General features: G+C 56.0%; 1 protein-coding gene across 1 annotated transcript in view; it reads left to right on the top strand.

The window, feature by feature from the left end:
* Positions 1–26,184, top strand: part of EMILIN1 (elastin microfibril interfacer 1) — a 98,322-nt gene extending 72,138 nt beyond the window's left edge. Inside the window, exons 4-8 of the mRNA XM_056554101.1 lie at positions 1,400–3,553; positions 7,349–7,474; positions 9,156–9,173; positions 9,343–9,477; positions 24,165–26,184. Of these exons, the coding sequence (XP_056410076.1) occupies positions 1,400–3,553; positions 7,349–7,474; positions 9,156–9,173; positions 9,343–9,477; positions 24,165–24,499 (2,768 nt within the window). The 3' untranslated portion in view covers positions 24,500–26,184. The remainder of the gene's footprint in view (positions 1–1,399; positions 3,554–7,348; positions 7,475–9,155; positions 9,174–9,342; positions 9,478–24,164) is intronic.
* The last annotated feature ends 317 nt before the right edge of the window (positions 26,185–26,501 follow it).

The raw sequence follows: 26,501 nt of genomic DNA on the forward strand, positions 1-26,501 counted from the left end.
CCCTTGTGACCTCCTGTCCCCTCTTCTGTCCGTCTGACCCCATATCTTCAGTCAGAGATGCCCTCGTGACCTCCTGTCCCCTCTTCTGCCCGTCTGACCCCACATCTTCAGTCAGAGACGCTCTTGTGACCTCCTGTCCCCTCTTCTGTCTGTCTGACCTTACATCTTCAGTCAGAGAAGCCCTTGTGACCTCCTGTCCCCTCTTCTGCCCGTTTGACCCCACATCTTCAGTCAGAGGAGCCCTTGTAACCTCCTGTCCCCTCTTCTGTCCATCTGACCTTACATCTTCAGTCAGAGAAGCCCTTGTGACCTCCTGTCCCCTCTTCTGTCCTTATGACCCCACATATTCAGTCAGAGAAGCCCTTGTGACCTCCTGTCCCCTCTTCTGTCCGTCTGACCCCATATCTTTAGTCAGAGATGCCCTCGTGACCTCCTGTCCCCTCTTCTGCCCGTCTGACCCCACATCTTCAGTCAGAGATGCTCTTGTGACCTCCTGTCCCCTCTTCTGTCTGTCTGACCTTACATCTTCAGTCAGAGAAGCCCTTGTGACCTCCTGTCCCCTCTTCTGTCCCTTTGACCACATATCTACAGTCAGAGAAGCCCTTGGTACCTCCTGACCCCTCTTCTGTCTGTCTGACCCCACATCTTCAGTCAGAGAAGCCCTTGTGATCTCCTGTCCCCTCTTCTGTCCGTCTGACCCCACATCTTCAGTCAGAGAAGCCCTTGTGACCTCCTGTCCCCTCTTCTGTCCATCTGACCCCACATCTTCAGTCAGAGAAGCCATTGTGACCTCCTGTCCCCTCTTTTGTCCGTCTGACCCCACATCTTCAGTCAGAGAAGTCCTTGTGACCTCCTGTCCCCTCTTCTGTCCCTCTGACCCCACATCTTCAGTCAGAGAAGCCCTTGTGACCTCCTGCCCCCTCTTCTGTCCTTATGACCTCACATGTTCAGTCAGAGAAGCCCTTGTGACCTCTGGACTCCTCTTCTGTCCTTCTGACCCCACATTTTCAGTCAGAGAATCCCTTGTGACCTCCTGTCCCCTCTTCTGTCTGTATGATTTCACATCTTCAGAGAAGCCCTTGTGACCTCCTGTCCCCTCTTCTGTCCGTCTGACCCCACATCTTTAGTCAGAAAAGCCCTTGTGACCTCCTGTCCACCATGTTGCCATCTTTGGTTTTCCACCTGCACCTGCGGTTTCTTACACTTCACTTTCTCTCTTCCTCTCTGCAGTTTCTCTCTGGGTTCTGTCTTCTCTTCAAGTTCTTCACGGCCTCCTAACTTGTGGTCATCATACAGCTCTCCCAATGTGAGGTATCACCAGCCTATCCTTGTAAAGAAGCCTGAGGACATGGGGCAGACTTAACGCAATACTGATTAACCCTTCTGTGGTTTCTGTTAGGTCAAGGAGACTCTGAGAAAGTGAAGCAACTGGAGGACAAGGTGCAACGTCTGACCAAGGATCTGCAGAGCTTACAATCTACATTACAAGGGATGACTGAAAAATTCCAGTCTGAGATCCGTCTTACTGTGGAAAATGTGCTGAACGGAAAGCCGCCAGCAGACTCCAGCCAGTCCGACATGTCCGAAAAACTCAATGACATTCAAACTATCCTCACAAACCTGGACAAGAAGGTTAAGGACCATGACCAAGAACTACTGAACCACAACAAGCCCCCTGACCGCTCCGATATTACAGACCTGAGAGGAGACATCTTACGAGAGGTGGAAAGAAGGATGCAGCAGTCATGTTCTTCCTGTCTCTCAGGAGTGGAGGGCTTCCGGAATCAACAAAATGAGGACAGGGACCGCGTACGGGGGCTGGAGAAACTTATCAATTCTGTGGATCAGAGAAACAGAGAAGCCGTGCAGAACATCCAGTCCCGTGTGGTGGAGCTGACTACGCGGCTGCCGAAGGATTGCTGCACGGAAGTCACTGATCTGCGCAGAAGAGTAAGCGAGGCTGAAAAGAGAGCGGACACCTTATCCGGATCTGTCATTGACCTGACCGTCCGTCTAGACAAGGAACTAGGGGAGGAGAACAAAAATGATATCAGCCCTGGGGACACAAACCTGGACAGCCGCCTGTCAGCCATTGAGGGGCGGATGAATACCACCAGCAGGACCCTCGAGGAACATTACTACCACTACAGAGACGAGATGAGACATTATTTCCAGGATGAAATCGATAAACTTAAGAATGATCTAAAGAATCGGATTCAAGGAAACGACTACAAGATCAGCATCCTGCTCACAGAGTTCGGCAACAGTTCTGGCTTCAGAGATGTGATGGAGCAAAAGATGCTGGATTTCTCTCATGACATTAACTCCCTGAAAGATCGTGTCGGAAAGAATGAAGATCACATTAAAAAAATCGGTGACGATGTCCAGATCCTGAGCAGCCAGGTGTCCAGCTCCGTCCACCATTGTAGGGAGCAGTGCAGCAAGCAGAGTACAGACCTCACTGAAGCCGTGTCTGACCTGGAGAATCGGGTGAAGCAGAACACCGACCGGATCCAGATCATCCACTCTGGTGTCACCGAGCTGAGGGGATCGGGCAACAAGATACAAGGGACGCTGAATGACCTGGACGACGAGCTGACCAACATCAAGACCTTCGTGGACGCCAGTGGAGATTCCTTTACAAAGTTATTTAATGACTTAAAAGATGCCCAGGACAGGTTCACGACCACCATCGTGGATGACCTGGACAGGTTTGATCTGAACATTGCTCAGTATCAGAATGACACCAATGGGAAGATGCTGGACATGGAGAACACTATCGCCTCTGTTAAAAAGATGATCCAGTTCGACTATCACAGCTGTGGGCAGGTCTGCTCCAACCTCCAGGAAGAAGTGGGCAAGTTAAAGGAGCAGGTGGAGGAGTGCACGGGCACCTGTCAGGCCATCCAAAAGAAGGCCGAGGAGGGCCTGAGCGGCTCCAACAAACCCCTCGATGGCTTCACTGTCTTCGGAGGAAGCTCCAGCGGAGAACTGAAGCATCTACAGGGAGAACTCTCCAATATCATCGTCACCTTCACGTCCTTGAACGACAGCGTTAAAGATCTGCAAGAAAGTGTGGAGAAACATGAGACGGACATCCATGACCTGGGGACCACCAAGCACAAGCTCATCTCTGAGATCAACAAACTCCAGGAGGAGGTGACGGAGCACATCAAGGACAACACCGAAAGGCTGCACGTCTTCCAAAACCAAATCAACAGCTTCAGTAACCTGGTGATGGAGGAGAGCCAAGAGTGCCGGCGGTCTTCAGGAGGCCTAGACGACCGGGTGTCCAAGCTGGAGAACGTCTGCCTCAAGCTGGACACAGTGTCAGACAGTCTGCACAAGATCAAGGAGACCCTGAACAAGCATGTGACGGGCCTGTGGAGCTGCGTGCAGGAGGTGAACAGCACCCTGAGGACCCACACCGCCTGGTTCGATAAACTGCACAATAAGCAGCTGAATGGAATCAATGGCCGACTGAACACCCTGAACAACTCCATGATAATCCTCTCCTCCGAGTTCCAGAACTTCACCCTCCAGGACTTTATGGGTAAGACACAGGAGATCATTAGAACAGACCTGTGGGTAGGGTAAATCCCGATATGTTGCCCCATATACTATACCAGTGTTTCCCAACCAGAGCGCCTCCAGCTGTTGCAAAACTACAACTCTCAGCATGCCCGGACAGCCAACGGCTGTCCAGGCATGCTGGGAGTTGTAGTTTTGCAACAGCTGGAGGTGCCCAGTTTGGGAAACACTGACTTATACTATATATAGTCCAACATGCTGGGAGTTGTAGTTTTGCAACAGCTGGAGGCGCCCAGGTTGAGAAACACTATTTCTGAGAATTCTGCAGACTGGATACAATTGTATCAAATGCTCAACTAGTTTAGATGGATGTAATGAAAGCAAGTGGATACAATACATGCTGGGAGTTGTAGTTTTGCAACAGCTGGGGGCACCCCTGGTTGGGAAACACTGACCTATACTATATACTACTATATAGTCCAACATGCTGGGAGTTGTAGTTTTGCAACAGCTGGAGGTGCCCCTGGTTGGGAAACACTGACCTATACTATTTACTACTATATAGTCCAACATGCTGGGAGTTGTAGTTTTGCAACAGCTGGAGGTGCCCCTGGTTGGGAAACACTGACCTATACTATTTACTACTATATAGTCCAACATGCTGGGAGTTGTAGTTCTCGTTTGGGGCAGCTGCTGAGCCACAGGCTGTATAAGGGCATGCTGGGAGTTGTAGTTCTCGTTTGGGGCAGCTGCTGAGCCACAGGCTGTATAAGGGCATACTGGGAGTTGTAGTTCTCGTTTGGGGCAGCTGCTGAGCCACAGGCTGTATAAGGGCATGCTGGGAGTTGTAGTTCTCGTTTGGGGCAGCTGCTGAGCCACAGGCTGTATAAGGGCATGCTGGGAGTTGTAGTTGGTAACTAACTGCAACTCCCGAATTTTATGGAAAAAAAAAAGAGATAAAAAAATCCCATCAAAACAAAAATGGTAAAAACTACAGATCGGGGTGCAAAAAATGACCCCCATACAGGCCCCGTATACGGAGAAATAAAAAAGTTATAGGGGTCAGAATAGGACAAAATTTCCCCGCATATGTGTAGCCTGTGATGTCACGCATATATAATTATGCAAATTTGTATGGTCGGTATTTTTTGGCAAGAAAGGTGGCACCCTACCTGCAGGGGAGGAGGGGGCCTATATGTCCGTGCAATAAATCCTTCCCCCATACACTCACATGGAAGTCACTAGAGAGACCATTGTGCCTCAGGGGACAGTTCAGGCTTCAATCTGGTTATGACCCCAATAATCTGTCAGACCCCAAATGTTTGGCCCTGTTGACCCCACTGAGGGCAGAGATGGGATGGCACCAGGGACGTACACAGACTGACGGATGCCTGGCGATGCAGGGCGGAGGCTCGTAACGTTACGGCCACGCCCCCTCAATGCAAGTCTATGGGAGGGGGGCCTGGACCTGCATTGAGGGGGCGTGGCCGTGACGTCACGAACCTCCGGTGCTGCACCCGATGCTCTGAACGAAAGCCGGGTTCAGCAGGGAGATCGAGGGAGTCCCCAGTGGCATGACCCCCACGATCAGACATCTTATCCCCTATACTTTGGAAGGATTGCTGAGCTCAGGCAAATGTCTGGCAAGCTGTGAGGGCATCAGAGGGCAAGAGCATTAGAAGGGCCGGTGCCGAAGCCCCTTTGTCCCTGTAAGGCAGTGTCCTAAGTCTGAAAAAACCTTATTAGACCCAGCCGCACGTTCCCCAACATACTGGACTCACCAACCACAATCTAGGTTCACACTTGTGATTTTTGGGCAGTTCTTTTCTTGATGCCCTTACAGACTTGTGCCCTGGACAGTTGCCCATTTTGCCTATTATACATTAGAGTTGATGAACATAGTATCATAATGGGGTTGTGAGGAATCATCTTGGGGCAGGAGTAAGTGGTAAGGTATTTATCTCCCCATGGACACATGGTCTCCCCGTCCCCCATGGACACATGGTCTCCCCGTCCCCCATGGACACATGGTCTCCCCGTCCCCCATGGACACATGGTCTCCCCGTCCCCCATGGACACATGGTCTTCCCGTCCCCATGGACACATGGTCTCCCCGTCCCCCATGGACACATGGTCTCCCCGTCCCCCATGGACACATGATCTCCCCGTCACCCCATGGACACATAGTCTCCCCGTCACCCCATGGACACATGGTCTCCCCGTCCCCCATGGACACATGGTCTCCCCGTCCCCCATGGACACATGGTCTCCCCGTCCCCCATGGACACATGGTCTCCCCGTCCCCCATGGACACATGGTCTACCCGTCCCCATGGACACATGGTCTCCCAGTCCCCCATGGACACATGGTCTCCCTGTCCCCCATGGACACATGGTCTCCCCGTCCCCCATGGACACATGGTCTCCCCGTCCCCCATGGACACATGATCTCCCCGTCACCCCATGGACACATAGTCTCCCCGTCACCCCATGGACACATGGTCTCCCTGTCCCCCAAGGACACATGGTCTCCCTGTCCCCCATGGACACATGGTCTCCCTGTCCCCCATGGACACATGGTCTCCCAGTCCCCCATGGACACATGGTCTCCCCATCCCCCATGGACACATGGTCTCCCCGTCCCCCATGGACACATGGTCTCCCCGTCCCCCATGGACACATGGTCCCCCCATCACCCCATGGACACATGGTCTCCCCGTCACCCCATGGACACATGGTCTCCCTGTCCCCCATGGACACCTGGTCTCCCTGTCCCCCATGGACACCTGGTCTCCCCGTCCTCCATGGATACATGGTCTCCCCGTCACCCCATGGACACATGGTCTCCCCGTCCCCCATGGACACATGGTCTCCCCGCCCCCATGGACACATGGTCTCCCCGTCCCCCATGGACACATGGTCTCCCTGTCCCCCATGGACACATGGTCTCCCCGTTCCCCATGGATACATGGTCTCCCCATCCCCCATGGACACATGGTCTCCCCGTCCCCCATGGACACATGGTCTCCCTGTCCCCCATGGACACATGGTCTCCCTGTCCCCCATGGACACATGGTTGCCCCATGGACACATGGTCTCCCGATGCCCCTTGGACACATGGTCTTCCAGTCCCCCATGGACAGATGGTCTCTCCGTCCCCCATGGACACATGTTCTCCCGTCCCCCATGGAAACATGGTCTCCCTGTCCCCCATGGACACATGGTCTCCCCGTCTCCCATGGACACATGGTCTCCCCGTCACCCCATGGACACATGGTGTCCCCGTCTCCCATGGACACATGGTCTCCCCGTCACCCCATGGACACATGGTGTCCCCGTCCCCCATTGGCACATGGTCTCCCCGTCACCCCAAGGGCACATGGTCTCCCAGTCACCCCATGGACACATGGTCTCCCCGTCACCCCATGGACACATGGTCTCCCTGTCCCCCATGGACACATGGTCTCCCCGTCCCCCATGGACACATGGTCTCCCCGTTCCCCCATGAGCACATGATCTTCCCGTCCCCCATGGACGCATGGTCTCCCCGTCCCCCATGGACACATGGTCTCCCCGTCCCCCATGGACACATGGTCTCCCCGTCCCCCATGGACATGTCAAGATTATTACACTCTACACAACAGATATTATTAAACTCTGTTCACACCATAGAGCCCAGAAGCTCCTGTCAGGATTCTGTCGTATTGTTCCTATTCTTCCTGTTCTCTGGATATGTGTGAGCTCTGCCTAATAGATGTTTATCACATGTATTCACCTCGTGTCAGGATTCAAAATGAAAAATAATTTTTCTATATTAGGACCCCCAGGTTTACCAGGGCCCCCAGGACCAATTGGGAGAACAGGGCCACAAGGTCCACAAGGGCCACAGGGACCACCTGGGAAAAATGGAGCTCCTGGAAAGGAAGGACCTGTTGGACCACCAGGTAAGAGTTTATATCCTGGTGTGAGGAGACATGTTCAACTTTAATGTATGTGCTGCATGAGGGGCCATGATGTGCGGCCACCCCAGGTTAGGGTCATGGTTATGGGTTAGTGTCATGGTTATGGGTCGTGGGTTAGTGTTGTGGTTATGGGTCGTGGTTATGGGTCGTGGTTTAGTGTTGTAGTTATGGGTCATTAGATAGTGTCATGGTTATGGGTCGTGGGTTAGTGTTGTGGTTATGGGTCATGGGGTTAGTGTCGTGGTTTTGGGTCGTGGGTTAGTGTCGTCGTTATGGGTTAGTGTCGTGTTTATGGGTTGTGGGTTAGGGTCATGGGTTAGTGTCATGGTTATGGGTCGTGGGTTAGTGTCGTGGTTATGGGTCATGGGTATGGGTCGTGGGTTAGGGTCATGGGTTAGTGTCGTGGTTATGGGTCGTGGGTTAGTGTCGTGGTTATGGGACGTGGGTTAGTGTTGTAGTTTTGGGTCGTGGGTTAGTGTTGTGGTTATGGGTCGATGGTTAGTGTTGTGGTTATGGGTCGTGGGTTAGGGTTGTGGTTATGGGACGTGGGTTAGTGTTATGGGTCATTAGATAGGGTCGTGGGTTAAGGTCGTGGGTTAGTGTCGTGGTTATGGGTCGTGGGTTAGGTTCGTGGGTTAGTGATGTGGTTATGGGTCGTGGGTTAGGGTCGTGGTTATGGGTCGTGGGTATGTGTCGTAGTTATGGGTCGTGGGTTAGTGTGGTTATGGGTCGTGGGTTAATGTCGTGGGTTAGTGTCGTGGTTATGGGTCGTGGGCTAATGTTATGGGTCGTTAGATAGGGTCGTGGGTTAGGGTCGAGGGTTAGCGCTATGGTTATGGGTCGTGGGTTAGGGTCGTGGTTATGGGTCGTGGGTTAGTGTTATGGGTCATTAGATAGGGTCGTGGGTTAGGGTCATGGGTTAGTGTCATGGTTATGGGTCGTGGGTTAGTGTGGTAGTTATGGGTCGTGGGTTAGTGTCGTGGTTATGGGTCGTGGGTTAGGGTCGTGGTTATGGGTAGTGGGTTAGTGTTATGGGTCATTAGATAGGGTCGTGGGTTAGGGTCGAGGGTTAGTGTTGTGGTTATGGGTCGTGGGTTAGGGTCGTGGTTATGGGTCGTGGGTTAGTGTTATGGGTCATTAGATAGGGTCGTGGGTTAGGGTCATGGGTTAGTGTCATGGTTATGGGTCGTGGGTTAGTGTGGTAGTTATGGGTCGTGGGTTAGTGTCGTGGTTATGGGTCGTGGGTTAGTGTCGTGGTTATGGGTCGTGGGTTAGAGTTATGGGTCATTAGATAGGGTCGTGGGTCGAGGGTCGAGGGTTAGTGTTGTGGGTTGTGGGTTAGTGTCGTGGTTAGGGTCAGACCTCATAAAGTTTTCTGGACTCAGGTTACGGTCATGTGACTAGGCTCATGTTGGACGTGTCTTTATTTTGTCAGGTGACATCTTATTTAATTGGGTGTATAAGCGTTGGGGTCGAGGTTCCCCATAAGATACGAGAACATCTACAACCCTTAACTGAACCTGTTGAGTCTCATTTTACTACAATTGTATTTAGGTTTTTAAGGTCAGGTTCAGGTTGTGGCCCCTGGAGGATATTGTACATTGTCTGTGGGGTTATCACTAGATCTGTCAGTAATTCTAATATTTCTGCTTTTTTCTTATAGGACTTCAAGGAGAACAAGGTGAGACTGATATACAGAGTAAAGGTGTCCTAGTTATGGCTGCATACCAGGGCTATAATGTGCTGGATTCATAGTATAATATATACAATATATGTGAGACTGATATACTATAGCAGATATCACCACTATATACATTATATACATCACCACTTGTACATTGTGATTTCAGGTCCAATGGGTTTGCCGGCTGATCTTCTTCAGGTCTCTTTCTCGGCCGCTCTCACTTATCCATTAACTGAGCCGGGAACTATTGGATTTGATAAACTCTTGGTAAATGACGGGAACGCCTATGATGCATCAACAGGTGAGTAGAGATTTCCTCATAAAGAAGAAGAGCCGTGTGTGTAGTCACAGATACAATAGTCACCATCCCAGGACCCTAATGATAATACCTATCAGGTTGCAGGCAGAGAGAAGGGGGGGGGGGTTACAGGCTGCAGGCAGAGAGAAGGGGGGTGGGTTACAGGCTGCAGGCAAAGACAAGGGGGTTACAGGCTGCGGGCTGAGAGGAGGGGGTTACAGGCAGTGGGCAGAGAGGAGGGGGTTACCGGCTGCGGGCAGAGGGGAGGGGTTTACAGGCTACAGGCAAAGAAAAATGGGTTACAGACTGCGGGCAGCAGGCAGAGAGGAGGGGGTTACAGGCTGCGGGTAGAGAGGAAGGGGTTACAGGCTGCAGGCAGAGAGGAGGGGTTACAGGCTGCGGGCAGAGAGGAGGGGTTACAGGCAGCGGCCAGAGAGGAAAGGGTTACAAGCAGTGGCCAGAGAGGAGGGGTTACAGGCAGCGGCCAGAGAGGAGGGGTTACAGGCTGCGGGCAGAGAGGAGGGGGTTACAGGCTGCGGGCAGAGGGGAAGGGGTTACAGGCTGCAGGCAGAGAGGAGGGGTTACAGGCTGCGGGCAGAGAGGAAGGGGTTACAGGCAGTGGCCAGAGAGGAGGGGCTACAGGCAGTGGCCAGAGAGGAGGGTTTACAGGCAGCAGCCAGAGAGGAAGGGGTTACAGGCTGCAGGCAGAGAGGAGGGGTTACAGACTGCGGGCAGAGAGGAAAGTGTTACAGGCTGCAGGCAGAGAGGAGGGGTTACAGGCTGCCGGCCGAGAGTAAGGGGTTACAGGCAGCGTCCAAATAGGAGGGGTTACAGGCAGCGGCCAGAGAGGAAGCGGGTACAGGCAGCGGCCAGAGAGGAGGGGGTTACAGGCTGCAAGCAGAGAGGAGGGGGTAACAGGCTGCGGGCAGAGAGGAAGGGGTTACAGGCTGCGAGCAGAGAGGAGGGGTTACAGGCTGTGGGCAGAGAGGAGGGGTTACAAGCTGCGGGCAGAGAGGAGGGGTTACAGGCTGCGGGCAGAGAGGAGGGGTTACAGGTTGTGAGCAGAGAGGAGGGGTTACAGGCTGTGGGCAGAGAGGAGGGGTTACAAGCTGCGGGCAGAAAGGAGGGGTTACAGGCTGCGGGCAGAGAGGAGGGGTTACAGGCTGCGGGCAGAGAGGAGGGGTTACAGGTTGCGAGCAGAGAGGAGGGGTCACAGGCTGTGGGCAGAGAGGAGGGGTTACAGGCTGCGGGCAGAGAGGAGGGGTTACAGGCTGTGGGCAGAGAGGAAGGGGTTACAGGCTGCGAGCAGAGAGGAGGGGTCACAGGCTGAGGGCAGAGAGGAAAGGGTTACAGGCTGCGAGCAGAGAGGAGGGGTTACAGGCTGCGGGCAGAGAGGTGGGGTCACAGGCTGTGGACAGAGAGGAAGGGGTTACAGGCTGCGGGCAGAGAGGAGGGGTTACAGGCTGTGGGCAGAGAGGAGGGGTTACAGGCTGTGGGCAGAGAGGAGGGGTTACAGACTGTGGGCAGAGAGGAGGGGGTCACAGCCTGTGGGCAGAGAGGAGGGGTTACTGGCTGTGGCAGAGAGGAGGGGGTTACAGACTGCGGGCAGAGAGGAGGGGTCACAGGCTGTGGGCAGAGAGGAGGGGTTACAGGCTGTGGGCAGAGAGGAGGGGTTACAGACTGCGGGCAGAGAGGAGGGGGTCACAGCCTGTGGGCAGAGAGGAGGGGTTACTGGCTGTGGCAGAGAGGAGGGGGTTACAGACTGCGGGCAGAGAGGAGGGGTCACAGGCTGTGGGCAGAGAGGAGGGGTTACAGGCTGCGGGCAGAGAGGAGGGGTCACAGGCTGTGGGCAGAGAGGAGGGGTCTCAGGCTGTGGGCAGAGAGGAGGGGTTACCGGCTGCGGGCAGAGAGGAGGGGTTACAGGCTGTGGGCAGAGAGGAAGGGGTTACAGGCTGTGGGCAGAGAGGAAGGGGTTACAGGCTGCGGGCAGAGATGAGGGATTACAGGTTGCGAGCAGAGAGGAGGGGTCACAGGCTGAGGGCAGAGAGGAAAGGGTTACAGGCTGCGAGCAGAGAGGAGGGGTCACAGGCTGAGGGCAGAGAGGAAAGGGTTACAGGCTGCGAGCAGAGAGGAGGGGTTAGAGGCTGCGGGCAGAGAGGAGGTGTCACAGGCTGTGGACAGAGAGGAAGAGGTTACAGGCTGCGGGCAGAGAGGAAGGTGTTACAGGCTGCGGGCAGAGAGGAGGGGTTACAGGCTGCGAGCAGAGAGGAGGGGTTACAGGCTGCGGGCAGAGAGGAGGGGTTACAGGCTGCGGGCAGAGAGGAGGGGTTACAGGCTGTGGGCAGAGAGGAGGGGTTACAGGCTGTGGGCAGAGAGGAGGGGTTACAGACTGCGGGCAGAGAGGAGGGGGTCACAGCCTGTGGGCAGAGAGGAGGGGTTACTGGCTGTTGCAGAGAGGAGGAGGTTACAGACTGCGGGCAGAGAGGAGGGGTCACAGGCTGTGGGCAGAGAGGAGGGGTTACAGGCTGCGGGCAGAGAGGAGGGGTCACAGGCTGTGGGCAGAGAGGAGGGGTCACAGGCTGTGGGCAGAGAGGAGGGGTTACCGGCTGCGGGCAGAGAGGAGGGGTTACAGGCTGTGGGCAGAGAGGAAGGGGTTACAGGCTGCGGGCAGAGATGAGGAATTACAGGCTGCGGGCAGAGAGGAGGGGTTACAGGCTGCAGGTAGAGAGGAGGGGTTACAGGCTGGGGGCAGAGAGGAGGGGTTACAGGCTGCAGGCAGAGAGGAGGGGTTACAGGCTGGGGGCAGAGAGGAGGGGTTACAGGCTGCAGGCAGAGAGGAGGGGTTACAGGCTGCGGGCAGAGAGGAGGGGTTACAGGCTGCGGGCAGAGAGGAAGGTGTTACAGGCTGCGGGCAGAGATGAGGGGTTACAGGCTGCGTGCAGAGAGGAGGGGTTACAGGCTGCAGGCAGAGAGGAGGGGTTACAGGCTGCGGGCAGAGAGGAAGGGATTACAGGCAGTGGCCAGAGAGGAGGGGCTACAGGCAGTGGCCAGAGAGGAGAGTTTACAGGCAGCAGCCAGAGAGGAAGGGGTTACAGGCTGCAGGCAGAGAGGAGGGGTTACAGGCTGCGGGCAGAGAGGAAGGGATTACAGGCAGTGGCCAGAGAGGAGGGGCTACAGGCAGTGGCCAGAGAGGAGAGTTTACAGGCAGCAGCCAGAGAGGAAGGGGTTACAGGCTGTGGGCAGAGAGGAAGGTGTTACAGGCTGCAGGCAGAGAGGAGGGGTTACAGGCTGCGGGCAGAGAGGAAGGTGTTACAGGCTGCAGGCAGAGAGGAGGGGTTACAGGCTGCCGGCCGAGAGTAAGGGGTTACAGGCAGCGTCCAAATAGGAGGGGTTACAGGCAGCGGCCAGAGAGGAAGCGGTTACAGGCAGCGGCCAGAGAGGAGGGGGTTACAGGCTGCAAGCAGAGAGGAGGGGGTAACAGGCTGCGGGCAGAGAGGAAGGGGTTACAGGCTGCGAGCAGAGAGGAGGGGTTACAGGCTGTGGGCAGAGAGGAGGGGTTACAAGCTGCGGGCAGAGAGGAGGGGTTACAGGCTGCGGGCAGAGAGGAGGGGTTACAGGCTGCGGGCAGAGAGGAGGGGTTACAGGTTGCGAGCAGAGAGAAGGAGTTACAGGCTGTGGGCAGAGAGGAGGGGTTACAAGCTGCGGGCAGAAAGGCGGGGTTACAGGCTGCAGGCAGAGAGGAGGGGTTACAGGCTGCGGGCAGAGAGGAGGGGTTACAGGTTGCGTGCAGAGAGGAGGGGTCACAGGCTGTGGGCAGAGAGGAGGGGTTACAGGCTGCGGGCAGAGAGGAGGGGTTACAGGCTGCGAGCAGAGAGGAAGGGGTTACAGGCTGCGAGCAGAGAGGAGGGGTCACAGGCTGCAGGCAGAAAGGAGGGTTTACAGTCTGCGGGCAGAGAGGAGGGGTTACAGGCTGCAAGCAGAGAGGAGGGGTTACAGGCTGCGGGCTGAGAGGAGGAGGTTACAGGCTGCGAGCATAGAGGAGGGGTTACAGGCTGCGGACAGAGAGGAGGGGTTACAGGCTGCGGGCAGAGAGGAGGGGTTACAGGTTGCGAGCAGAGAGGAGGGGTTACAGGCTGCGAGCATAGAGGAGGGGTTACAGGCTGCGGACAGAGAGGAGGGGTTACAGGCTGGGGGCAGAGAGGAGGGGTTACAGGCTGCAGGCAGAGAGGAGGGGTTACAGGCTGGGGGCAGAGAGGAGGGGTTACAGGCTGGGGGCAGAGAGGAGGGGTTACAGGCTGCAGGCAGAGAGGAGGGGTTACAGGCTGCGGGCAGAGAGGAGGGGTTACAGGCTGTGGGTAGAGAGGAGGGGTTACAGGCTGTGGGCAGAGAGGAGGGGTTACAGGCTGCGAGCAGAGAGGAGGGGTTACAGGCTGCAGGCAGAGAGGAGGGGTTACAGGCTGCGGGCAGAGAGGAGGGGTTACAGGCTGCGGGCAGAGAGGAAGGTGTTACAGGCTGCGGGCAGAGATGAGGGGTTACAGGCTGCGGGCAGAGAGGAGGGGTTACAGGCTGCAGGCAGAGAGGAGGGGTTACAGGCTGCGGGCAGAGAGGAAGGGATTACAGGCAGTGGCCAGAGAGGAGGGGCTACAGGCAGTGGCCAGAGAGGAGGGTTTACAGGCAGCAGCCAGAGAGGAAGGGGTTACAGGCTGCAGGCAGAGAGGAAGGGGTTACAGGCTGCGGGCAGAGAGGAAGGTGTTACAGGCTGCAGGCAGAGAGGAGGGGTTACAGGCTGCGGGCAGAGAGGAAGGTGTTACAGGCTGCAGGCAGAGAGGAGGGGTTACAGGCTGCCGGCCGAGAGTAAGGGGTTACAGGCAGCGTCCAAATAGGAGGGGTTACAGGCAGCGGCCAGAGAGGAAGCGGTTACAGGCAGCGGCCAGAGAGGAGGGGGTTACAGGCTGCAAGCAGAGAGGAGGGGGTAACAGGCTGCGGGCAGAGAGGAAGGGGTTACAGGCTGCGAGCAGAGAGGAGGGGTTACAGGCTGTGGGCAGAGAGGAGGGGTTGCAAGCTGCGGGCAGAGAGGAGGGGTTACAGGCTGCGGGCAGAGAGGAGGGGTTACAGGCTGCGGGCAGAGAGGAGGGGTTACAGGTTGCGAGCAGAGAGGAGGGGTTACAGGCTGTGGGCAGAGAGGAGGGGTTACAAGCTGCGGGCAGAGAGGAAGGTGTTACAGGCTGCAGGCAGAGAGGAAGGTGTTACAGGCTGCGGGCAGAGAGGAGGGGTTACAGGCTGCCGGCCGAGAGTAAGGGGTTACAGGCAGCGTCCAAATAGGAGGGGTTACAGGCAGCGGCCAGAGAGGAAGCGGTTACAGGCAGCGGCCAGAGAGGAGGGGGTTACAGGCTGCAAGCAGAGAGGAGGGGGTAACAGGCTGCGGGCAGAGAGGAAGGGGTTACAGGCTGCGAGCAGAGAGGAGGGGTTACAGGCTGTGGGCAGAGAGGAGGGGTTGCAAGCTGCGGGCAGAGAGGAGGGGTTACAGGCTGCGGGCAGAGAGGAGGGGTTACAGGCTGCGGGCAGAGAGGAGGGGTTACAGGTTGCGAGCAGAGAGGAGGGGTTACAGGCTGTGGGCAGAGAGGAGGGGTTACAAGCTGCGGGCAGAAAGGAGGGGTTACAGGCTGCGGGCAGAGAGGAGGGGTTACAGGCTGCGGGCAGAGAGGAGGGGTTACAGGTTGCGAGCAGAGAGGAGGGGTCACAGGCTGTGGGCAGAGAGGAGGGGTTACAGGCTGCGGGCAGAGAGGAGGGGTTACAGGCTGTGGGCAGAGAGGAAGGGGTTACAGGCTGCGAGCAGAGAGGAGGGCTTACAGGTTGCGAGCAGAGAGGAAGGGGTTACAGGCTGCAGGCAGAGAGGAGGTGTTACAGTCTGCGGGCAGAGAGGAGGGGTTACAGGCTGCGAGCAGAGAGGAAGGGTTACAGGCTGCGGGCAGAGAGGAGGAGGTTACAGGCTGCGAGCATAGAGGAGGGGTTACAGGCTGCGGACAGAGAGGAGGGGTTACAGGCTGTGGACAGAGAGGAGGGGTTACAGGCTGTGGGCAGAGAGGAGGGGTTACAGGTTGCGAGCAGAGAGGAAGGGGTTACAGGCTGCGAGCAGAGAGGAGGGGTTACAGGCTGCGGGCAGAGAGGAGGAGGTTACAGGCTGCGAGCAGAGAGGAGGGGTTACAGGCTGCGGACAGAGAGGAGGGGTTACAGGCTGTGGACAGAGAGGAGGGGTTACAGGCTGCGGGAAGAGAGGAGGGGTTACAGGCTGCGGGCAGAGAGGAGGGGTTACAGGCTGCGGGCAGAGAGGAAGGGGTTACAGGCTGCAGGCAGAGAGGAGGGGTTACAGGCTGTGGACAGAGAGGAGGGGTTACAGGCTGTGGGCAGAGAGGAGGGGTTACAGGTTGCAAGCAGAGAGGAAGGGGTTACAGGCTGCGAGCAGAGAGGAGGGGTTACAGGCTGCGGGCAGAGAGGAGGAGGTTACAGGCTGCGAGCAGAGAGGAGGGGTTACAGGCTGCGGACAGAGAGGAGGGGTTACAGGCTGTGGACAGAGAGGAGGGGTTACAGGCTGCGGGCAGAGAGGAGGGGTTACAGGCTGCGGGCAGAGAGGAGGGGTCACAGACTGTGGACAGAGAGGAGGGGTTACAGGCGGCGAGCAGAGAGGAGGGGTTACAGGCTGTGGACAGAGAGCAAGCGGTTACAGGCATCGGCCAGAGAGGAGGGGGTTACAGGCTGCAAGCAGAGAGGAGGGGGTAACAGGCTGCGGGCAGAGAGGAAGGGGTTACAGGCTGCGAGCAGAGAGGAGGGGTTATAGGCTGTGGGCAGAGAGGAGGGGTTATAAGCTGCGGGCAGAGAGGAGGGGTTACAGGCTGCGGGCAGAGAGGAGGGGTTACAGGCTGCGAGCAGAGAGGAGGGGTTACAGGCTGTGGGCAGAGAGGAGGGGTTACAGGCTGTGGGCAGAGAGGAGGGGTTACAGACTGTGGGCAGAGAGGAGGGGTTACAGGCTGCGGGCAGAGATGAGGGATTACAGGCTGCGGGCAGAGAGGAGGGGTTACAAAGCTGCAGGTAGAGAGGAGGGGTTACAGGCTGGGGGCAGAGAGGAGGGGTTACAGGCTGCAGGCAGAGAGGAGGGGTTACAGGCTGCGGGCAGAGAGGAGGGGTTACCGGCTGCGGGCAGAGAGGAAGGTGTTACAGGCTGCGGGCAGAGATGAGGGGTTACAGGCTGCGGGCAGAGAGGAGGGGTTACAGGCTGCAGGCAGAGAGGAGCGGTTACAGGCTGCGGGCAGAGAGGAGGGGTTACAGGCTGCGGGCAGAGAGGAGGTGTTACAGGCTGCGGGCAGAGAGGAAGGGGTTACAGGCTGCAGGCAGAGAGGAGGGGTTACAGGCTGTGGGCAGAGAGGAGGGGTTACAGGCTGTGGGCAGAGAGGAGGGGTTACAGGTTGCGAGCAGAGAGGAAGGGGTTACAGGCTGCGGGCAGAGAGGAGGGGTTACAGTCTGCGGGCAGAGAGGAGGGGTTACAGGCTGCGAGCAGAGAGGAGGGGTTACAGGCTGCGGGCAGAGAGGAGGAGGTTACAGGCTGCGAGCATAGAGGAGGGGTTACAGGCTGCGGACAGAGAGGAAGGGTTACAGGCTGTGGACAGAGAGGAGGGGTTACAGGCTGTGGGCAGAGAGGAGGGGTTACAGGTTGCGAGCAGAGAGGAAGGGGTTACAGGCTGTGAGCAGAGAGGAGGGGTTACAGGCTGCGAGCAGAGAGGAGGGGTTACAGGCTGCGGACAGAGAGGAGGGGTTACAGGCTGTGGACAGAGAGGAGGGGTTACAGGCTGCGGGCAGAGAGGAGGGGTTACAGGCTGCGGGCAGAGAGGAGGGGTCACAGACTGTGGACAGAGAGGAGGGGTTACAGGCTGCGAGCAGAGAGGAGGGGTTACAGGCTGTGGACAGAGAGCAAGCGGTTACAGGCAGCGGCCAGAGAGGAGGGGGTTACAGGCTGCAAGCAGAGAGGAGGGGGTAACAGGCTGCGGGCAGAGAGGAAGGGGTTACAGGCTGTGAGCAGAGAGGAGGGGTTATAGGCTGTGGGCAGAGAGGAGGGGTTTTAAGCTGCGGGCAGAGAGGAGGGGTTACAGGCTGCGGGCAGAGAGGAGGGGTTACAGGCTGCTGGCAGAGAGGAGGGGTTACAGGTTGCGAGCAGAGAGGAGGGGTTACAGGCTGTGGGCAGAGAGGAGGGGTTACAAGCTGCGGGCAGAGAGGAGGGGTTACAGGCTGCGGGCAGAGAGGAGGGGTTACAGGTTGCGAGCAGAGAGGAGGGGTCACAGGCTGTGGGCAGAGAGGAGGGGTTACAGGCTGCGGGCAGAGAGGAGGGGTTACAGGCTGTGGACAGAGAGGAAGGGGTTACAGACTGGGAGCAGAGAGGAGGGGTCACAGGCTGAGGGCAGAGAGGAAGGGGTTACAGGCTGCGGGCAGAGAGGAAGGTTTTACAGGCTGCGGGCAGAGATTAGGGGTTACAGGCTGCGAGCAGAGAGGAGGGGTTACAGGCTGTGGGCAGAGAGGAGGGGTTACAGGCTGTGGGCAGAGAGGAGGGGTTACAGGCTGTGGGCAGAGAGGAGGGGTTACAGACTGTGGGCAGAGAGGAGGGGGTCACAGGCTGTGGGCAGAGAGGAGGGGTTACAGGCTGTGGGCAGAGAGGAGGGGGTTACAGACTGCGGGCAGAGAGGAGGGGTCACAGGCTGTGGGCAGAGAGGAGGGGTTACAGGCTGCGGGCAGAGAGGAGGGGTCACAGACTGTGGGCAGAGAGGAGGGGTTACAGGCTGCAGGCAGAGAGGAGGGGTTACAGGCTGTGGGCAGAGAGGAAGGGGTTACAGGCTGCGGGCAAAGAGGAGGGGTTACAGGTTGCGAGCAGAGAGGAAGGGGTTACAGAATGCGGGCAGAGAGGAGGGATTACAGTCTGCGGGCAGAGAGGAGGGGTTACAGGCTGCGAGCAGAGAGGAGGGGTTACAGGCTGCGTGCAGAGAGGAGGAGGTTACAGGCTGCGAGCAGAGAGGAGGGGTTACAGGCTGCGGACAGAGAGGAGGGGTCACAGACTGTGGACAGAGAGGAGGGGTTACAGGCGGCGAGCAGAGAGGAGGGGTTACAGGCTGTGGACAGAGAGCAAGCGGTTACAGGCATCGGCCAGAGAGGAGGGGGTTACAGGCTGCAAGCAGAGAGGAGGGGGTAACAGGCTGCGGGCAGAGAGGAAGGGGTTACAGGCTGCGAGCAGAGAGGAGGGGTTATAGGCTGTGGGCAGAGAGGAGGGGTTATAAGCTGCGGGCAGAGAGGAGGGGTTACAGGCTGCGGGCAGAGAGGAGGGGTTACAGGCTGCGAGCAGAGAGGAGGGGTTACAGGCTGTGGGCAGAGAGGAGGGGTTACAGGCTGTGGGCAGAGAGGAGGGGTTACAGACTGTGGGCAGAGAGGAGGGGTTACAGGCTGCGGGCAGAGATGAGGGATTACAGGCTGCGGGCAGAGAGGAGGGGTTACAAAGCTGCAGGTAGAGAGGAGGGGTTACAGGCTGGGGGCAGAGAGGAGGGGTTACAGGCTGCAGGCAGAGAGGAGGGGTTACCGGCTGCGGGCAGAGAGGAAGGTGTTACAGGCTGCGGGCAGAGATGAGGGGTTACAGGCTGCGGGCAGAGAGGAGGGGTTACAGGCTGCAGGCAGAGAGAAGGGGTTACAGGCTGGGGGCAGAGAGGAGGGGTTACAGGCTGCAGGCAGAGAGGAGGGGTTACAGGCTGTGGGCAGAGAGGAGGGGTTACAGGCTGTGGGCAGAGAGGAGGGGTTACAGGTTGCGAGCAGAGAGGAAGGGGTTACAGGCTGCGGGCAGAGAGGAGGGGTTACAGTCTGCGGGCAGAGAGGAGGGGTTACAGGCTGCGAGCAGAGAGGAGGGGTTACAGGCTGCGGGCAGAGAGGAGGAGGTTACAGGCTGCGAGCATAGAGGAGGGGTTACAGGCTGCGGACAGAGAGGAAGGGTTACAGGCTGTGGACAGAGAGGAGGGGTTACAGGCTGTGGGCAGAGAGGAGGGGTTACAGGTTGCGAGCAGAGAGGAAGGGGTTACAGGCTGTGAGCAGAGAGGAGGGGTTACAGGCTGCGAGCAGAGAGGAGGGGTTACAGGCTGCGGACAGAGAGGAGGGGTTACAGGCTGTGGACAGAGAGGAGGGGTTACAGGCTGCGGGCAGAGAGGAGGGGTTACAGGCTGCGGGCAGAGAGGAGGGGTCACAGACTGTGGACAGAGAGGAGGGGTTACAGGCTGCGAGCAGAGAGGAGGGGTTACAGGCTGTGGACAGAGAGCAAGCGGTTACAGGCAGCGGCCAGAGAGGAGGGGGTTACAGGCTGCAAGCAGAGAGGAGGGGGTAACAGGCTGCGGGCAGAGAGGAAGGGGTTACAGGCTGTGAGCAGAGAGGAGGGGTTATAGGCTGTGGGCAGAGAGGAGGGGTTTTAAGCTGCGGGCAGAGAGGAGGGGTTACAGGCTGCGGGCAGAGAGGAGGGGTTACAGGCTGCTGGCAGAGAGGAGGGGTTACAGGTTGCGAGCAGAGAGGAGGGGTTACAGGCTGTGGGCAGAGAGGAGGGGTTACAAGCTGCGGGCAGAGAGGAGGGGTTACAGGCTGCGGGCAGAGAGGAGGGGTTACAGGTTGCGAGCAGAGAGGAGGGGTCACAGGCTGTGGGCAGAGAGGAGGGGTTACAGGCTGCGGGCAGAGAGGAGGGGTTACAGGCTGTGGGCAGAGAGGAAGGGGTTACAGGCTGGGAGCAGAGAGGAGGGGTCACAGGCTGAGGGCAGAGAGGAAGGGGTTACAGGCTCCGGGCAGAGAGGAAGGTTTTACAGGCTGCGGGCAGAGATTAGGGGTTACAGGCTGCGAGCAGAGAGGAGGGGTTACAGGCTGTGGGCAGAGAGGAGGGGTTACAGGCTGCGAGCATAGAGGAGGGGTTACAGGCTGCGGGCAGAGATTAGGGGTTACAGGCTGCGAGCAGAGAGGAGGGGTTACAGGCTGTGGGCAGAGAGGAGGGGTTACAGGCTGTGGGCAGAGAGGAGGGGTTACAGGCTGTGGGCAGAGAGGAGGGGTTACAGGCTGTGGGCAGAGAGGAGGGGTTACAGACTGTGGGCAGAGAGGAGGGGTTACAGGCTGTGGGCAGAGAGGAGGGGTTACAGGCTGTGGGCAGAGAGGAGGGGGTTACAGACTGCGGGCAGAGAGGAGGGGTCACAGGCTGTGGGCAGAGAGGAGGGGTTACAGGCTGCGGGCAGAGAGGAGGGGTCACAGACTGTGGGAAGAGAGGAGGGGTTACAGGCTGCAGGCAGAGAGGAGGGGTTACAGGCTGTGGGCAGAGAGGAAGGGGTTACAGGCTGCGGGCAGAGAGGAGGGGTTACAGGTTGCGAGCAGAGAGGAAGGGGTTACAGAATGCGGGCAGAGAGGAGGGATTACAGTCTGCGGGCAGAGAGGAGGGGTTACAGGCTGCGAGCAGAGAGGAGGGGTTACAGGCTGCGTGCAGAGAGGAGGAGGTTACAGGCTGCGAGCAGAGAGGAGGGGTTACAGGCTGCGGACAGAGAGGAGGGGTTACAGGCTGTGGACAGAGAGAAGGGTTACAGGTTGCGAGCAGAGAGGAAGGGGTTACAGGCTGCGGGCAGAGAGGAGGGGTTACAGGCTGCGGGCAGAGAGGAGGGGTTACAGGCTGCGAGCAGAGAGGAGGGGTTACAGGCTGCGGACAGAGAGGAGGAGGTTACAGGCTGTGGACAGAGAGGAGGAGGTTACAGGCTGCGAGCAGAGAGGAGGGGTTACAGGCTGCGGACAGAGAGGAGGGGTTACAGGCTGTGGGCAGAGAGGAGGGGTTACAGGTTGCGAGCAGAGAGGAAGGGGTTACAGGCTGCGGGCAGAGAGGAGGGGTTACAGGCTGCGGGCAGAGAGGAGGGGTTACAGGCTGCGAGCAGAGAGGAGGAGGTTACAGGCTGCGAGCAGAGAGGAGGGGTTACAGGCTGCGGACAGAGAGGAGGGGTTACAGGCTGCGGGCAGAGAGGAGGGGTTACAGGCTGCGAGCAGAGAGGAGGAGGTTACAGGCTGCGAGCAGAGAGGAGGGGTTACAGGCTGCGGACAGAGAGGAGGGGTTACAGGCTGTGGACAGAGAGGAGGGGTTACAGGCTGCGAGCAGAGAGGAGGAGGTTACAGGCTGCGAGCAGAGAGGAGGGGTTACAGGCTGCGGACAGAGAGGAGGGGTTACAGGCTGCGGGCAGAGAGGAGGGGTTACAGGCTGCGAGCAGAGAGGAGGAGGTTACAGGCTGCGAGCAGAGAGGAGGGGTTACAGGCTGCGGACAGAGAGGAGGGGTTACAGGCTGTGGACAGAGAGGAGGGGTTACAGGCTGTGGGCAGAGAGGAGGGGTTACAGGCTGCGGGCAGAGAGGAGGGGTCACAGACTGTGGACAGAGAGGAGGGGTTACAGGCTGCGAGCAGAGAGGAGGGGTTACAGGCTGTGGACAGAGAGGAGGGGTTACAGGCTGCGAGCAGAGAGGAGGGGTTACAGGCTGCGAGCAGAGAGGAGGGGTTACAGGCTGTGGGCAGAGAGGAGGGGTTACAGGCTGCAGGCAGAGAGGAGGGGTTACAGGCTGCAGGCAGAGAGGAGGGGTTACAGGCTGTGGACAGAGAGGAGGGGTTACACGAAAACAAATGTGTGAGACCCTCTTGCCGGTCAGCCGTATGCACCCACCATGGTCATTCTCTGTGTGTGTCTGTGTGTGTGTCTGTCTCTGTGTGTCTCTCTGTGTGTGTGTGTGTGTCTCTCTGTTTGTGTGTGTGTCTGTCTGTGTGTGTGCCTGTCTCTGTGTGTCTGTGTGTGTCTGTCTCTGTGTGTGTCTCTCTCTCTCTCTCTGTCTGTCTCTCTCTCTGTGTGTGTATGTCTCTGTGTTTGTGTCTGTCTCTGTGTGTGTGTCTCTCTGTGTCTCTGTGTCTCTGTGTGTGTGTGTGTCTCTGTGTGTCTGTCTCTGTGTGTGTGTCTCTGTGTGTGTGTCTCTCTGTGTCTCTGTGTGTGTGTGTGTCTCTCTGTGTGTCTGTCTCTGTGTATGTGTCTCTCTGTGTGTGTGTCTCTGTGTATGTGTCTCTCTGTGTGTGTGTCTGTCTCAGTGTATGTGTCTCTCTCTCTGTGTGTCTCTCTCTCTGTGTGTCTCTCTCTCTCTCTGTGTGTCTCTCTGTGTGTGTGTGTGTGTCTCTCTTTCTGAGCTGAGTTTTCATTCCAACATGGACGAGGTGAATGATAAATAAAAGGGTTCTGAAGGGTCCTGATGGGTATAATGAAAGGTCCTGATGGGTATAATGAAGGGTCCTCATGGGAATAATGAAGGGTCCTGATGGGTATAATGAAGGGTCCTCATGGGAATAATGAAGGGTCCTGATGGGTATAATGAAGTGTCCTGATGGGTATAATGAAGGGTCCTGATGGCTATATTGAAGGGTCCTGATGGGTATATTGAAGGGTCCTGATGGGTATTAAGCTCTGCGGAATCTGTAGGCGCTATATAAATAAAATAAATAAATGGGTATAATGAAGGGTCCTGATGGGAATAATGAAGGGTCCTGATGGGTATAATGAAGGGTCCTGATGGGTATAATGAAGGGTCCTCATGGGAATAATGAAGGGTCCTGATGGGAATAATGAAGGGTCCTGATGGGTATAATGAAAGGTCCTGATGGGTATAATGAAGGGTCCTCATGGGAATAATGAAGGGTCCTGATGGGTATAATGAAGGGTCCTGATGGGTATAATGAAGGGTCCTGATGGGTATATTGAAGGGTCCTGATGGGTATAATGAAGGGTCCTGATGGATATAATGGAAGGTCCTGATGGGTATAATGAAGGGTCCTGATGGGTATTAAGCTCTGCGGAATCTGTAGGCGCTATATAAATAAAATAAATAAATGGGTATAATGAAGGGTCCTGATGGGAATAATGAAGGGTCCTGATGGGTATAATGAAGGGTCCTGATGGGTATTAAGCACTGCGGAATCTGTAAGCGCTATATAAATAAAATAAATACATGGGTATAATGAACGGTCCTGATGGGAATAATGAAGGGTCCTGATGGGTAAAATGAAGGGTCCTGATGGGTATATTGAAGGGTCCTGATGGGTATAATAAAGGGTCCTGATGGGTATTAAGCACTGCGGAATCTGTAAGCGCTATATAAATAAAATAAATAAATGGGTATAATGAAGGGTCCTGATGGGAATAATGAAGGGTCCTGATGGGAATAATGAAGGGTCCTGATGGGTATATTGAAGGGTCCTGATGGGTATAATGAAGGGTCCTGATGAATATAATGGAAGGTCCTGATGGGTATAATGAAGGGTCCTGATGGGTATAATAAAGGATCCTGATGGGTATAATGAAGGTTCCTGATGCGAATAATGAAGGGTCCTGATGGGTGTAATGAAGGGTCCTGTTGGGAGTAATGAAGGGTCCTGATGGGAATAATGAAGGGTCCTGATGGGAATAATGAAGGGTCCTGATGGGAATAATGAAGGGTCCTGATGGGAATAATGAAGGGTCCTGATGGGAATAATGAAGGGTCAAGGACCTTCCCAACTCTCATCATCCATTTGACTGGACTTCTTTCCACAGTTTTATTAACCATGCACATTCCTTCCAGTAACAACTCTATTTTCCGCAGGTATCTTCACCGCACCTGTGGCCGGACGATACTACTTCAGCGCCATATTAACAGGCTACAACAATGAGAAGATTGAAGCCGTCCTCTCCAAATCAAACATCGGCATCGCCCGTGTGGACTCTGCTGGTTATGAGCCTGAGGGCCTGGAGAAGAAGCCTCTAGTGGAGAACAAGACGCCCCCTGGTGCCCTGGCTGTCTTTAACATTATTCTGCAGCTGAACGCTGGGGAAACCATCTGTATCGACCTGGTGACCGGCCGTCTGGCCTATTCTGACGAGCCCCTGACCATCTTCAATGGAATTCTTCTCTATGAGGGGGAGGTGGACCTGGAATAGACCCCATCGGTTCTGTCCTTCTGAGGAGACCGTTCCCTGTGTAAGAGGAAGGACAAAGCGTTTCCATCTTCAGTTTAAGTAACTTTCAGCTGTGACATCTGTTGGGGCTCAGGAAGAACATGGGGGACCCTGTGCCCTCAGATACTGAGCCCTGGAGAGCACCGCAGAACCGCTCCACGAGCCTGTTATCAGTATTAAGACCACAACGTACCTCACTCATTCAGCCAAACCACTTACAGATGTGATCCGTCACCCCCACGCCTGCGGCTCCTGAGGATCCATGGCTGCCAATCCATATATGTGTGTTAACCCTTTTATACAGCCCAACATGTTCATTAGGTGGAGCCATAGTAACCTGGTGGGTGAAGACCTTCCAAACCCAATGGATGTCAAAAGTTGTGCAGTACTGGGGGGGGGGGGGGGGGAGGGTAACAGAGATGTCTACACGACCGTATGTGGGGAGCACTTTCATGTTAAAGGGGGTTCTTTAATGACTTCTATACCCTGTCCATTAAACGTCATCACTAAGACCCCTACGGATAACTGGTTGTTGGAAAGTGACTGTGCATGGGCAACCACCACACCAATATGTGACCCTCTCAGGCTCAGTAGGGCTTAGACCTATCGTCTGTCTTCAGGATACTTTTTTACATATAAATACAGTGGTGAAAAGCAGAGAATAAAGAGTATCTGAAGATGTGAGACCCCGGATGACCCCCATGTGAGCAGCACATACTAAGCACCACTTATAAGTTACATGGCCCCTACACTGCAGCTTTTTCACTGCATATTTATAAGACTGGGACATAGATGAACGACTCAAGTATCCTGAAGACCACATGTACAGTACCCTGGTCACCAAGCGGGAGACCCCACACCTCACGCTCCGCACCCCCGCACAGTGCTTTTACCTATTTATATATTTATACAGAAGCATGAACCCCCCATTCTCCTCTTTTATTCTTGTATAAATGGACACCAGTCCCTAATATGAGGCTCCTGGGGTTTGATCTTGTCCCCTGCCCCAGTCCTCATGAAAGGAAGAATAGAGAGGCAAGGAGACAGGAGAACCAGGACATTTCCCAAAATACTGCAAATGTGACATTGTTCTGAAGTAGCTATATGAGGAGCTAGAAGCCAAAGAGACAGACACCGAGAGATGAGATAGACACCGGATGGGTGGGGGGGGGGGGATGAGATAGACATCAGGGGGGAGAATGAGATAGACACCGGGGATGAGACAGACTCTGAGGAATAATATAGACTCACTGGGTTACTGTGGGAAAAGATTCTGACATCAAGTGTCTACAGGACCTTCACGTATCAGACGCCCCTGAACCGTAGAATGTGTTGAGAAATCCTCCATAATGATTGGATCTACTCACTGGATTACATTTATGCCTACTACATTTTACAAACAGCAGTTGGGACAACAAAACAATGGGGGACATGATCTGCAAGGAAAGGGTGGGACATGATTTACAAGGAAAGGGTGAGACATGTTCTACAAGGGATTGGGGACATGATCTACAAGGAATAGGGGACATGATCTACAAGGAAAGGGTGGGACATGTTCTACAAGGAAAGGGTGAGATATGATCTACAAGGAATAGGGGACATGATCTACAAGGAATAGGGGGCATGATCTACAAGGAAAGGGTGGGACATGATCTACAAGGAATAGGGGGCATGATCTACAAGGAAAGGGTGAGATATGATCTACAAGGAATAGGGGACATGATCTACAAGGAATAGGGGACATGATCTACAAGGAATAGGGTGGGACATGATCTACAAGGAATAGGGGGCATGATCTACAAGGAATAGGGGACATGATCTACAAGGAATAGGGGACATGATCTACAAGGAATAGGGGACATGATCTACAAGGAAAGGGTGGGACATGATCTACAAGGAATAGGGGACATGATCTACAAGGAAAGGGTGGGACATGATCTACAAGGAATAGGGGACATGATCTACAAGGAAAGGGTGGGACATG

This window comes from Hyla sarda, unplaced genomic scaffold (assembly GCF_029499605.1).
Source record: "Hyla sarda isolate aHylSar1 unplaced genomic scaffold, aHylSar1.hap1 scaffold_557, whole genome shotgun sequence".
In the NCBI taxonomy this organism is placed as follows: domain Eukaryota; kingdom Metazoa; phylum Chordata; class Amphibia; order Anura; family Hylidae; genus Hyla; species Hyla sarda.